This window comes from Quercus robur, chromosome 12 (assembly GCF_932294415.1).
Source record: "Quercus robur chromosome 12, dhQueRobu3.1, whole genome shotgun sequence".
Lineage (NCBI taxonomy): Eukaryota > Viridiplantae > Streptophyta > Magnoliopsida > Fagales > Fagaceae > Quercus > Quercus robur.
The window spans coordinates 37,916,342-37,930,489 of NC_065545.1; the positions used below are offsets into that span (position 1 = coordinate 37,916,342).

The window sequence follows — 14,148 nt, forward strand, 5'->3', positions numbered from 1 at the left end:
CACATGGTAGCCATTAAACAGCCAGCAAGGGGTCTACTCCGCAGCAAAACGACAGTACACTTCTATTTTCAATCCATGTTCACGTCATCATATTTCATGGTTTTTAATCCTTGTACACTGGGTTTTATTTTTTGTTTTTTTTTTGGTGTTGAACGCGTACCCGGTTCCGGGTTTCAAAATCATGCCGGCAAGTTCTACTTCCGTGGAATAAGTGAAACTAATAATTTATGTTAATAATAAAAACAAGAACAACAATACAAATATAATAAGAAACATGGACTAAGTCTTCTTAAAAAAAATAAAAAATAAAAAAGAATCATGGACTAAGTAATGGGCATTGAGCAGTCACGGTTATAAAAACTCCCCCTGTGGGAACTTGAACTTATTGTAAGTGTTTCCTCAAGCCCCAAGAAAGAGAGGAACTATAGTTAAAATGGAGTTGGAGCTGTTGTGGTTGATACTTTCAGTTCTGTTGGGTGGCTATGTCTTTGTGTTTGGGTTTCTCAGGAGATTCAATGAGTGGTATTATGTTAGAAGGCTGGGGAAAACACGATATCCTCTCCCTCCTGGGGATATGGGATGGCCTTACCTTGGGGGTCTTCCAACTTTCCTCAAAGCTTTCAAATCTGATGACCCTGATTCCTACATATACAACCTTGTTTCCAAGTCTCTTTCTCTCTCTCTTTTCTCTCTCTCTCTCTCTCTCTCTCTCACTATTTCACGTGCATGTAAAGGTGCTATTGGACCTTCCTCAAAGCTTTCAAATCTGATGATCCTCATTCCTACATCCACACTCTTGTTTCCAAATCTCTCTCTCTCTCTCTCTCAAACACGCATCACAGACACAGTATTTTACATGCATGTAAACTTTAAAGGCATTCTTTGTTTATTGGCCTCTAAATTATGATTAGCATTTGGTAGCATGATTAGTGTAGCATAATATGAAGCACAAAAAGCAGGTTAGAGGATTTGTTCTGATTAGTACAACATTACTTTCTTGTTGGATCACTACTAGATCATTTTTATTGTACATTAATAACAACCTACAACCTCAATAATTATAAAAAATGTGAAATTTGTTACGATATTTATGATTTCATAAATAACAAAATACTTCTTAACTTTCAAGATGCCAAGCAAATGGAATTTTATTGTCAACCAAATATTTTTTAAGCACATACTTACACGTTTTTTTCTTCTTCTTATGGAATTACAGATATGGCCGGACAGGTATCTACAAAACCTACATGTTTGGGAAGCCAAGTGTGATTGTTTGTACCCCAGAAACATGCAGGAAAGTTTTGACAAATGATGACCAATTCAAACTAGGTTATCCTAAAGCAACAACAATCCTTACAGGTAAATCATTCCATGGCATTACAAATGCTGAGCACAAACGATTGCGCCGGCTAACCACAGCTCCCATCAATGGCCATGAGGCACTGTCTGGATATATAGATCTTATAGAGGGCATAGTGGTTAATTCTTTGGATGAGTGGGCTAGCATGAATCAGCCAGTCAAGCTCTTGGCAGAGTTGAGAGGGGTTGCCTTTAAAGTGATTACAAACATTTTCATCAGTACATATAGTGAATCAGTTATATCATCAGTAGAGAACTTGTACACAGACTTAAATGCAGGAATAAAGTCTCAGGCCATTAATCTTCCGGGATTTGTATTCCGCAGAGCACTCAAGGTAAAGTCTCATCAGCAAAGAAAACAATAAAAAAGAAAGACCTAATGTATGGATTGCTACTTTCTTTTTTTAACTTACTTAGGGCTCCTTTTTGCCCATTATACTGTTTTCACAAATAATTTTGTTATATGGCCTCAAATGAAACTATTTTGTTATGTAACCTCATTTGGAACAAATAATAATAATAATAACAATTATAATAATAATATCTTACTATCTCTATTTTATGCAGTAGTCGTCTAGCAATAGATGGAAATTGTTGGTTTCCAACTTTGTTGTATTTGTAAAACAAATGAGACTTCAAGGTGGTTTTCTTTATTCAGGCACGAAAGAAGTTGGTGAAGATATTCCAATCTGTACTAGACAAAAAGAGGGTCACGATGAAAGACAACACCAATGAAACAGATGCGAAAAAAGATATGATGGATTTACTTATGGGAGTCAAAGACGAAGATGGTAAACAATTGGAGGATTTGGATATTATAGATTTATTAATCGTGTTCATGTTAGCTGGTCATGAAAGCTCAGCTCATGGTGCATTATGGTCAGTCATTTATCTATCAGAAAATCCAGAGGTCTTCAAAATAGCAAAGGTTGGTTTGTAGTATGTATTGAAATAGTATACTAGATTGTGTAACGTGATACCCAGCAGAACTAGATGCCTAGATTGGAATAAATCTTATCTTACGAGATAACATAGTTTAAAGGCACTGTTGAATTAGAATTACTTCTCACTTAACCTTGGCTTGTGGCCAATTAGATAACATAAAAAATAAAAATAAAAAAGATTTTTTCACTAAACTTGGATTCCACTTCTCAGGAAGAGCAAGAGGAGATCATGAAGAGAAGACCATCTACACAAAAAGGGCTTAACCTTAAAGAGATTAGACAAATGGAATATCTTTCTAAGGTATGTACACATTGAAGAAGCATGCAATTTCTATCTAGGGAACAGAAATTATTCAAGATTGTTTTAAAAAGCATGTGAGGCATTACTGTTCTTATGAGAAAACTAGTACTAATGATGGGACAATCTAAGGAGTAGAAAATGATTAGACACATGTGAAACAAGTTTATGTCAAATTCCCTTAGGGAAAATGATGAACGAGCTAAACAAAAATTAACAAGCTGCAAATTTTTATGAACTAGGTAATTGATGAGATGCTGCGCAGAACTAGCATCTCATTTTCAGTTTTCAGAGAGGCGAAAGAGGATGTTAATATCAATGGTTAGTTCTTCAATCACCTATATATTTTCAAACTCTATCATCCCTCTTTTATATTATGTCTTCTTAAAGAAATTTATTTACTTGTAGGTTATCTAGTTCCAAAAGGATGGAAAGTTTTAGTCTGGAATAGGGGTGTTCATATGGATCCTGAAACCTATGCAAACCCAAAGGAATTTGATCCTTCAAGATGGGATGTAAGTTGAACAAAGTTTTAGTATCTTACAATTCTTTTCTTATTCCCTTCTGTTGGTATCTTACATTTCTGAAAAAAGTTAATTTGGTTGAGAAGTTTCTTTCGATAAGACTTTTAAAGAAGTCTTTGTCCAAAAAAAAAGGTTTTTTAAAGAAGTTATATTATTCCTATTTAATAACGAGTCTAAAAAATTGATAATCATGTTTGCTCAACTTTTGTCTAGAATCATAAACCCAGAGCTGGAAGTTTCCTTCCATTTGGAGCAGGAAGTAGGATATGCCCTGGAAGTGAGCTGGCCAAGCTTGAGATCGCCATTTTCCTTCATCATTATATCCTTAACTACAAGTGAGATTACATGCTTTCTTTTTGCAACCTTTAAACGTCAACTAGTTCATGTCAAATAAAATTAACTTTTTTCTCTCTGTATATGTTTACAAAGTTTTTTTTTTTTTTTAATTGGTACAGTGTGGAGCGACTTAATCCAGGTTGCCCAGTGAAGTATTTACCAGTAGCAAGGCCTACTGACATGTGCCTTGCAAAAATCATCAAAGTCACATAATTATTTACATTATTACCAATAAAGTGCATGTATAGGGTGAGATTTAAGTCCAGATGTACTAGATCCGTTAAAATGGTTACATATGTTCAAAAATAGACATGTGTTATAATCTCAACGAGTTCAGTGCAACTGAATACTGGTCATAAACTTCACCGGCATATATAAGTACTCTCTAGTTTAAGTTGGAAACCACCCTAAGCTACGTGGGACAAATTTAATATATATATTTCGTGTAACGCATAAAGCCTTGTATATGTATTTTTATGTTGAATATAATATTTGTAATGGTTGAATTTATTCAGTAAAATAAAAGTTGTGATGGTTTTAGGTGAACTGTAGCTGTTTGAATGATTACATCAAAATTGACAGGGCTTAGATTCTTTAGAACCACAACCACCACCTGGATCTAATTCTTAATTCCTACTTTTGAATTAATTTTTACTTCATTCTTATTAAATGACATGTAGTCCGCAAGAAACGGTGAAGCTTATAAAGTGAGTATTGTATACAATGTACAAAGGTGCAGCATTATCTCCGATAGTAGTCACTATATATATTTGTTTAGTTGATCTTTCCGAAGACGGAACAATAGGAATATTTGACTGAGTTGGAGTCTTCAATATTATAATCGTAGGTAGCGATGAACATTTTCTGACCTCGCAAATTATTTTTTAATTATAATAAGTGAAAGATTCTACGAAAAGCAGACTTACTTGGAAAGACCATTACTCAAAAAACTGATATATAAATCATTTAATGGCGGCAGAAATTTTTAATCCTTCGTGCCGAATTTTGTGTATTCCATTGCATTCTTATTCTAAGAAACTTCTTGGCTCTTGCCTGTGATCAATCATCACTTTTTATATGGAGTGAATTGATCTTCATTTTATAAAATGTGTCTGAAAACGAAAGGTGCCCTTAAGAAACAGTAAATAGACACTCTTAAATAGTTGTTCTCACGAAGATAAGACGTGTGTGTCTATATATATATATGGATCCGGTTAATGTATGTCCTTAGGGCACACATTAAGCCATCTAATTTTGGAAACATTTTCTCGAGAATTAAAAAAGTTGTCAATACTTTTTCAATTTTTGAGAAAGTTTTTTCCAAAAATGATTAATTATTGTGTGCCCTTAGGATACACATTAGCAAAATCCCTATATATATATATATATATAAAGAATTCTAATTCTAATATACTTGTTGCATGTGATCAATCATCTCTTTTCATATGGAGTTGAATTCATCTTCATTATAAAATTGTGTCTGAAAGGAAAAAGTATTCTTAAGAAACCGTAAATGGCGGACACTCTTGAATAGTTGTTCTCACGAAGATAAGACGTGTATATATATATATATATATATATATTTCTTTGGACCCTACTAAGAATTCTAATTTTGATTGACTTCTTGCCCGTGATCAATCATCTCTTTTTACATGGAGTTGAATTCATCTTCATTATAAAATTGTCTGAAAATAAAAAGTACACTTAAGTCTCTGATGGTTGATGAGAGATCTGGAGTTCAATCCTCGCCTATACCAAAAACTGATTGATATCTTGATCTAATAATAAAGAGCTATCATTTGGAGCGAACGCCATAGGTTGAAACTCTCTAAAAAAAAACTAGTTGTTGTCTTACCAATATTTATATTAAATTATATTTAGAATCCTATTTTAGATTATTGTATAATGTATATAATATGGAAGTTGTACATATAAAAAAAATAATTATTTCATTTTTTTACTTACCTCCAATGACAAATTCCTAACTCCACCACTGCTAACACCCCAAAAAAAATTCTAGAGCCGCCATTGAGTCTACCCTTAAACTTGGCAGGTTAAGCTTGCCCATTGAAGATCAAAACGGTGTTATGCTCAAATGTCTGTGTATCATATTCAGATATGCAGGATCAAGATGGATGGAAATTTTGAAAGAAGGAAAATAAAATAAAATAAAACAACAAAGACTTAGCCGACCACAGAGAGAGAAAGAGACATCGGGCAAATCCCTGCGATTTCTCTCTCAAAACACAATATTAATGTTAGATTTTATGAGAGTGGAGAGAGAAAGAGAGTATAGAGAGAAGAGAGATAACAACGCTTTTTTTTTTTTTTCTCTTTTTGCGGCATTTTAATACACCACAAAAAGGTTGATTTTTTTGTAATAGGATAAATTGATTGGCAATATGCCAATGTATTCCAACAACTATTGTTATTTTGGCGAATTAAAATAATTAATTTTATGCCTTATAATGTGAGAGCATATTTAGAAATATCATTTTTTTTTTATTGACTAGTTTGTAGGTAATATTATAAGTTTATAATATGTAGCTCTTCTACCAAATGGAAGTATGGAACAATACTGGAATTTGAAGAAAATAAGGAACAAGTAAAATACAAATACTCCCCCTCTACCTATCTTCCCATGTACTAGAATCCAAAAGCATTGCTTTCTGCATCTATGAAAGAAGAAAGGCCTGCATAATTCATACTCATTCTAGCTGTAAGAACAACAGCAACAAAAGCAAGAAACATGACTCAGATGAAGACTTTAGATTTAAAAATGAGTCGAACCTGCTGAAGTCAGATGCACAATACGAGAAATATTATTTTTCTCTCACCAAAAAAAAAAAAAAAAGTTGACCCTTTTATTAAAAATATTGTTTTTGATTTTTTTTTTTTTTTTTTTTTAAGATAAGTGGGATGAATTTAGGATAGGGGGTCTAAAATTTAATTGGGAATTTTATGAATTTGGGATTAATATCTTTTGATGAATTCAAATTATTATAATTTAAAAAAAAAAAAAAAAGGTTTCTCACTATTTTCTTAATAAAACAAATATATAATTAATTTTACAATACAAATATATATATATATATACCTTTTTCTTTTTTCTTTTTTCTTTTTTCCTTAACCCAGATCTCTCTTTCTCTCTTTCTCCCTCTTTATTCTCAGTTTTCAATGGGTTAGGCAATGGGCGGGTGGGGTTTCTATTCTTGTTCTTCAGATGGAGAGGGACGAGTCGTTAGTTATTTTAATTTTTGGTTTTTTTAATTAATTTTTTTAATATTAAGAAATAAATAATAAAATAAATATTAAATATTAAATTAAGGGCAAGTTAACAACAAGAATGGATGGAATGCTAATAGATGACTAAATTGAGGAGAATTGAAATGAAAATTTGTGAAATTTAAATAGTAGGTTTTACATTTTGGCCTAAAAAAATAGAGAATATTTCTCACTATTTTCTTAATAAAACAAATATATAACGTTACTACAATATAAGAGGGATGAGATAGGAGTATTCAGACCCCAATTCTCCCTATGAAATGAATAATATAATGTGAATTAATTATTGAGAAGGCTCTTGGAAATGTCTTACCTTTTTTTTTTTTGATCGGATGTCTTACCCATCTTTGATGAGTTTTTTTTTTTTTTTTTTTTAATTATTAAAGATTAAAATTCTACTTTATCCTAATCTAAGTGTATATGTGTATGAAACTCCCTCTTGAAAATTTGAACCCCAACCCTTATTCCTCACACCTCACAAACATTTATATTTATAAAGTGATCATCTCACTAAGGGTGTGTGGTGGTATCTTTGATGAAGTGCTAACCTAGCATAGTTTTCTCATATTTTCATTAATATAAAAAATAGTAAAAGTAACATCCGTAGTTATTTTAGGTGATAAATTGATTGGTAATATGCTGATGTAATGGATAATTCGGCAGTGTCTAGCTTGTACCGGCTTGTTCCGAAGTCTTTAGTTTTTAATGCAATCTAATTTGCCTAAATATATATATATATATATATATATATATATATATATATATAGATATATATGTTTTATATATGTTCCTATGCATATTCCAACAACTATATATTGTTCTGTTGGTGGCGATACAAAATACTTAATGTTATGCCCTATAACTTGGGAGAAAAATCAAACTTAGAAATATGGTTTTGTTTTTGTTGACTAGTTTTTGTACGTAATATTATAACATGTAGTTCTTGTACCTTATGCCCGTCTGAAACTGAAACAAGAGTCAAGACTAGGGCATTTGAAGAAAATGAGGAATTGAACAAGCAAAATATTCCCATTCTAACTATCTTCCCATATACTAAAATCCAAAAGCATTGCTTCCTCTATCTATAAAGGAAGAAAGAACTGCATCAGTCATACTCGTTCCAAATTCAATTAGCTGTTAGAACAACAAAATCAAAAGCAAGCAAACATGACTCAGATCGTTTCCAGAACTTGCATCAAACCTTCTTCACCTACTCCTCACAACCTCAAAACTTTTAAACTCTCTCTTCTTGACCAGCTCTCTCCGCCCATCCATGGCAACACCACCTTCTTCTTCCCCGCCGATGCAGCCACCTCCGACCCCAATGTGGAATTCTCACGTAAATCCCAACTCCTCCAGCAATCTATATTCGATACCCTCACCCGCTTCTACCCCCTTGCTGGCCGCCTCCTTGATGCCTCCACAATCGGCTGCAATGACGATGGTGGGTTCTTCGTCGAAGCCCGATGTGATAGTACGCTTTCCGACTTCCTTAGCAAACCAAACTTTGAGACACTTGATCAATTCCTTCCCACCACTGACCCTGAAACCCTGGAATTGTCCTAGGGTTCCCTGTGGCTCATCAAGTTCACCAAGTTCAGCTGCGGTGGCACCACTGTTAGTGTTTCCCTTTCACACAAGATTATCGATACCGCTTCGCTACTAACGCTGTTAAAGAGCTGGACCAAGACATGTCGAGGTTTGAGTGAACCTATTCTCCCCAATTTAACCGGATATTCTCTCTTGCGGCCTAAAGGAGATTCCGGGAATGTCAGCGTCTGTGAAAATTTCCGGCAATAAGTTCAAAACAGGGAGGTTCGTGATCATTGCCTCTAAAATTGCGGAGCTTAAAGAAAAAGTTATAAGCTTGATTGGACGAGAGCAATACTATCCTTCACGTGGGGAACTAGTACTAGCAAAACTCTGGAATTGTGCAGCAGCGGTTGTCAAATCAAAAACCGGGTCTTTCAAGCCCACCGTGTTGTTTCAAGGAGCGAACCTCCGCGGTAGAATGGACCCGCCTTTGCCTGACACGCTGTTTGGAAACTTCGTGTGGCCTTTTGCGGTGATTGTTGAAGAAGAGAGCGACCTGGAACTACACAAGCTAGTGCAAAGCATGAGGGAGACAAAGAATGACTTCCTCAACAACAAGGCAAACAAGTTCAGAGGGGAGGGAGGTTTCGAGGCTCTAATGGATGCTCTCAAGGAGAGGGCAGAGATCTTCAGGAATAGGAAGGAATTGGTGGTATACAAATGCTCAAGTTGGTGCAAATTTCCATTGTATGAAACCGATTTCGGGTGGGGCAAGCCGGTATGGAACACAAGTATAAACAAGCTTGTGAGTAATACCATTTCTTTGCAGGATACGACTGACGGTGCAGTTGAAGTTCTAATAACCTTGGATGAGGAAGAGATGTCCATGTTTGAACAACATGAGGAGCTTCTAGAATTTGCTTCAGTGAACCCCAGCATTGATGTTTGATTTCGCTTGTAACTATTTAAATTTGGGCCAAAATGCAAAAAATACTTTCTAAATTTTACTACTTTTTCATTTCAGCCCTCTAAATTTATATTAAGTCATTTAGTTCTTTAAATTTCAAAAGTCCTCAATTTAAACCTCTATTAAATAGTCATTCAATTCTACTGTTAAGTGTTAACACTCCAAAACAACACCCTTTTTTTACTTATTTTATTTTATTTTTAATTATTTATTTCTTAATTTTAAAAAATGTTAATTAAAAAAACTAGAAATTAAAAATAAATAAATAAAGAAAGAAAGAGGTTCCAAATCTAATACTCAACAGTTCCTTACCAATACCACGCATGATTGGGCATGATTGGGAAGACCATGGCTCCACAAGCACAAACTCATGCCTTCCGCATGCCCACCAATGTGTCAAGAGGAAAGGTTGAATGTGAAGTGCTCTTCTGCAACGAATTAAATCCAACCGAGAAAGTTCCAACCTATTTCAAGTAATTAAAATTTCACGAAATTGGAATAGCTGGATGAACTTGATCATAGGGATGGCAATTTTTCCCCGCCCTGCTTAACCCGCCCCTCCCCGCTTCGCCCCGCACGGGTTTTTCCCGCCCCGCAAAGGTGTTGGGATGGGGATAGGGCAAGATTTTAGCCCCGCACCACGGGGAGGGGCGGGGATGGGTTTAAACTTTTTTGACCCACCCTGCCCCGCCCCGCCCCGTGTTGATAAGGATTATAATTGTAATTTTTTCATAATCTAATACTCTACTATTTAAACAAACATATCAATATTAACTTATTTTATTTTATCCGATGTGGTTCTCTACCTTTATTTTGTTATGTGTTATACTATGAGGTTTTTTATTTTTTATCGTTGTCTTGTTAAACACTTAGATATATTATTCAATTTTTTCTAAAAATTGATTTGATTTGATGAGATAAATTTAGTTGTAATTTCAAGTATATTTTTATTAATGAAATAGGTTTCATTAAAAAAATTGTTCTATTTGTAGGGCAAATTAACAAAAAGTGGAGTTTTACGGGGTGGGATGGGGCTTCGCAAGGCCCTAAGGGGTGGGGATGGGGTGAGAAAATTTTCTCCATCATACGGGGCGGGGTGGGGATGGGGTAAGACAAAACCATGCGGGGCAGGAACAAAGACCCCATCCTTCGGCCCTGCCCAGCCCCATTGCTATCCCTACTTGACCACAAGAAGGCCTCCGCCCGCCAACACAAACACAAACACTGTTAACAACAAGAAGTACAAGAAAAGGAATCATGGGTCATCCAAATTCTTTGTCTTCATCAATTACCATTTCATTTCCATATTCTTATTTGGTTTCCTCTACTTCATTCTAATTTCAAGATTCTTGTGCTTTCGTTCCTAAGCAATACCCACACCATTTCAAGATTCTTGTGCTTTCGTTCCTAAGCAAACTGGAACATCGCTGGAGGGACAACATCATTTGTGTTTGGAATTAGCGTTTTTAAAATTAAGAAATGAATAATTAAATAAAATTTAAAATCAGTCCAAAACGGCGTCGTATTAAAACAGAGCAACAGAGGGAGCTTTACAAACTAACAGAAATAAATGACCATCTATTAATTAACAACTAATCACACTAAGACACCTGTATTAGCAAGCAAAGTGCACACCACATGCTCATTATAAGAATAATAACAGGTTACAGAAAAACTACATACAGCTTAAGAGCTGTTTACATAAACGACTGTAGCTTTTGTCAGTCTTCTTCTTTATCTTGCTGTTGACTCGATTCTCTTTGTGTTTGTGCTTGGCCTGATTGTCACTCTTGTTCTCGATATTTTGAGACAAGAAACCGAGAAAGCTTATAAAGGAATACAATATACATTTTACGAAAAGCTTGCTGTCGATATTCTTGATCTTTTCAACACTAGAGCTTTATATGAACAAAATCTTTGAAAATTCAACAAAAGTAAAGGAAACAAATCTTTTCAACAATAGAACTTTACTACTAGATACATCACACGCGCTTTACACATGCAATAATGCTCTCTTTTTTCTTTTCTTTTTTAGTGTTATAATGTTTAGAAGTAATATAAATAACCATTGTATTTTTTTTTAAGAAGAAAAAGAAAAGTAACATGGAATAATATTTAAAAATGAGATAGAGATAGTGTCCTAAGTATTAGGGTGAATGGAGAAGTTAAAAGAAAAAGCCTAAAGCTTAGGAATAGTAAATTATTCTTTTAGCTAGCTTGTATTTTTTTTTAATTTAAATTAAAATTATTTAACTATTTTCTCAAAAAGAAATATTTAACTAAAAAATATGGGTATTTTAGAGAGTTTAAGAATTTGTGTGAGGGTATTTTAGTACGTAAAATGTTAAGACCCAAACAAAAAATCCTGTTATTAATAGTATATAAATTAATAAGGGGAAGAGATCTTAAATTCTTAATTGCATCAGATGCAGAATTACAGGATTGGGAGATAGAACAATAGGAATATTTGACTAATTAACTTGAAGTCTACAATATTGTAATTGTAAGTAGCTAGACAAGAACCTTTTTATTATTATTATTATTATTATTATAAGTGAACGATCCAATGGAATTCTAATTCTGATAGGGCAGCCTGTGATCAAGAATATCAGGGGCCAACTTGGCTTCACCTGTTGTCGTTGCCCCCTAGACCCTCAAGCTCCCTTGCATGGTCTCTTCATTTAACTTCTTATTTTCCACATATAAGCATTGCCAATTATTTTCTTAAAAAAAGTATGACATGTTCACTTTATTAGATGATGAATTTTCATTTTATTTATTAATGTGTGGCATGATGGAAATAATGTAAAATTTATTGGTCATTAGATGTCAAGAAACTAATCTTATAATTGACTGTAGCAAATGTCTGACACCTTCTTATCTCATAACGTAATCTTTGAATTTGAATAAAGGAATATAAATTAGTCGTTTTCATTGTATATAATAGGAAATCCTCATAATATTTATGTTCTAAATTTTATATTCTCTTTAACTTCCTGTAGGGACACGTTTTGCAGCCCAAACTCAAGATGTATGGGATCTTGGACCAGTGAACCCAGTACAATAAATTTGTAGATAGTGGGTCAAAGAGCTAGGCTTTAGTGCATGGATAACAATTAATATGGTGTTCATGACAATCAAGCAGAAATGAACTGAATTTATCAAAGAAGACTGGTCCTCGGCACGATCCGAGGAGCTTTTTCTAGTACATGTTGAGCGGCAGTGGTTCCCGAAGTCCCCTCCAGATTGCCTCCTACCCCCCATTTTATACTGGCTTCCTTCCTCCACCCAACATCCACGTGTAGATTTAGATTCATCATACTGATACTTGTCCCATCAGCCTCTCCCCAGAGTCGTTGGGAGTGGTTGTAAAGGCTGAAAAGCATGGCTTTGTTAGGTATAGAGTACTTAATGCAATAATGGCAGCTTTCCCTTAGATATTTCCATTCTTTCCGTTGTCATTTTCTGTTTTAGTACTTATCCTATTCCATGGAATGACCCGAAATATCAATCTTAGTAATAGGCCGTTCCTTTTGTCCTAGGCCACATCTGGCCGAGGAGGGGTTCTTCCTTGAACTGGGCTCTTGGCCCAACGAATATACTGGTATGGGCTCCCCGGTTTGTTACCCCCATAATAGCCCCTCGAGATTCTTCTTTTCTATGAGGATCTCGATGTGATGATAGTTATTTTGTGCCCATTTTACACTACGTCTGATTGTAAGATATTATTTTAGTTTATCCAAGTCGCGTTTCTATCATTTCGGTACACGAGGCGCGCTTTCATTAAGGTCTTTTACGAGGTGACGCATATCCAATGGTTGAAGACTGCTTTGGAAATTGAGCGAGATTTATCTCGCTTGTAATTCCTTCTTTGAGATTCGAGCGAATTAATTACCACTCGGTTTGCCTCCTATATAAGACACATGGGGGAGTTGTTCTTCCTCGTTTACAGATCCCTGAGTTCTGCGGGAGTTTTAAGGTCTTAACACTTCAGACGTTCCCAAGGGCCCTACCAAGATGGTGATTGAGGTTTAGGGAATGAAGTGGCCAAGGATAAAGGTGAGGGTGAGGGAACCAAGCCTTCTTCAGAAGCCTTGGACGTCGCCAAGATTCAGGATGACACAGTTAAGGTAAGGGAAGCAAAGACCAAAGAAATTTCTTCCTTTCAACCAAGCAAGAAAGAAGTCTTTCTTCCTTCAGCCAAAACCCGAAGCAGGTGTAGATCGAATCAGATTTTTGGTGCGACAAAATTTGGGTTTCACTAAGCGTCGTGTGTCACGTGTGCGTAGATGTGGAGACGGATTAAGGTTGATCAAGCAAACCAACAAGAACGTGGGTAGGCAAGTGTTCTGTCTCCCAGCCTTGATAGCAGAACATCTCGTAGTTAGGAGAAGAGGGGCCCATCAAATGCTCCTACCTCTTCCTCTTTCTCATCACCAGTACCGTCCATACTGGCTCGATTGCTGCTAGAACAAGGTTATGGATCTGGCGCCTCTGCTTCTTCTTCTTTCTCGTCGCCGTTACCATCTATACTGGCTCGATTGCTGCTAAAACAAGATTTTGGATTTGGCGTCTCCGCTTCTTCTTCTTTCTCATCGCCGATACCATCTATATTGGCTCGATTGCTGTTAGAACAAGGTTGTGGATTTACCGCTCCTATGGACTGCTTTTTAGAGTTAGCTTTTGAAACAGGCTTACCTAAGCCCTTTTGTATACGATGTACTTTCCCTTTATTTAATAAAAAGATAGACGCATTTTACTCTACGAACCTTTCTTTTTTTGCAATAATTGTTTCATGAATGGGTGTGTTGGTATTTTTCTTTCAAATGGTACTTAGAATTGATGCTGTTGATGGTAATGAAAAGTTTTCACCCTGAGTTTATCAAAACTGACGGGCACCCA

At 35.2% G+C, this 14,148-nt stretch overlaps 1 protein-coding gene and 1 pseudogene across 1 annotated transcript; both read left to right on the forward strand.

The window, feature by feature from the left end:
* The first annotated feature begins 374 nt into the window (after window positions 1-374).
* Window positions 375-4,007, forward strand: LOC126709340 (beta-amyrin 11-oxidase-like). Its single transcript, XM_050409549.1, has 8 exons — window positions 375-666; window positions 1,217-1,694; window positions 2,018-2,287; window positions 2,515-2,604; window positions 2,844-2,922; window positions 3,010-3,116; window positions 3,339-3,460; window positions 3,581-4,007. The coding sequence occupies exons 1-8, from the start codon at window positions 434-436 to the stop codon at window positions 3,672-3,674; spliced, it is 1,473 nt and encodes a 490-aa protein (XP_050265506.1). The 5' UTR covers window positions 375-433; the 3' UTR covers window positions 3,675-4,007.
* Window positions 4,008-7,736: 3,729 nt separating this feature from the next.
* LOC126710216 (vinorine synthase-like) lies at window positions 7,737-9,262 on the forward strand (annotated as a pseudogene).
* The last annotated feature ends 4,886 nt before the right edge of the window (window positions 9,263-14,148 follow it).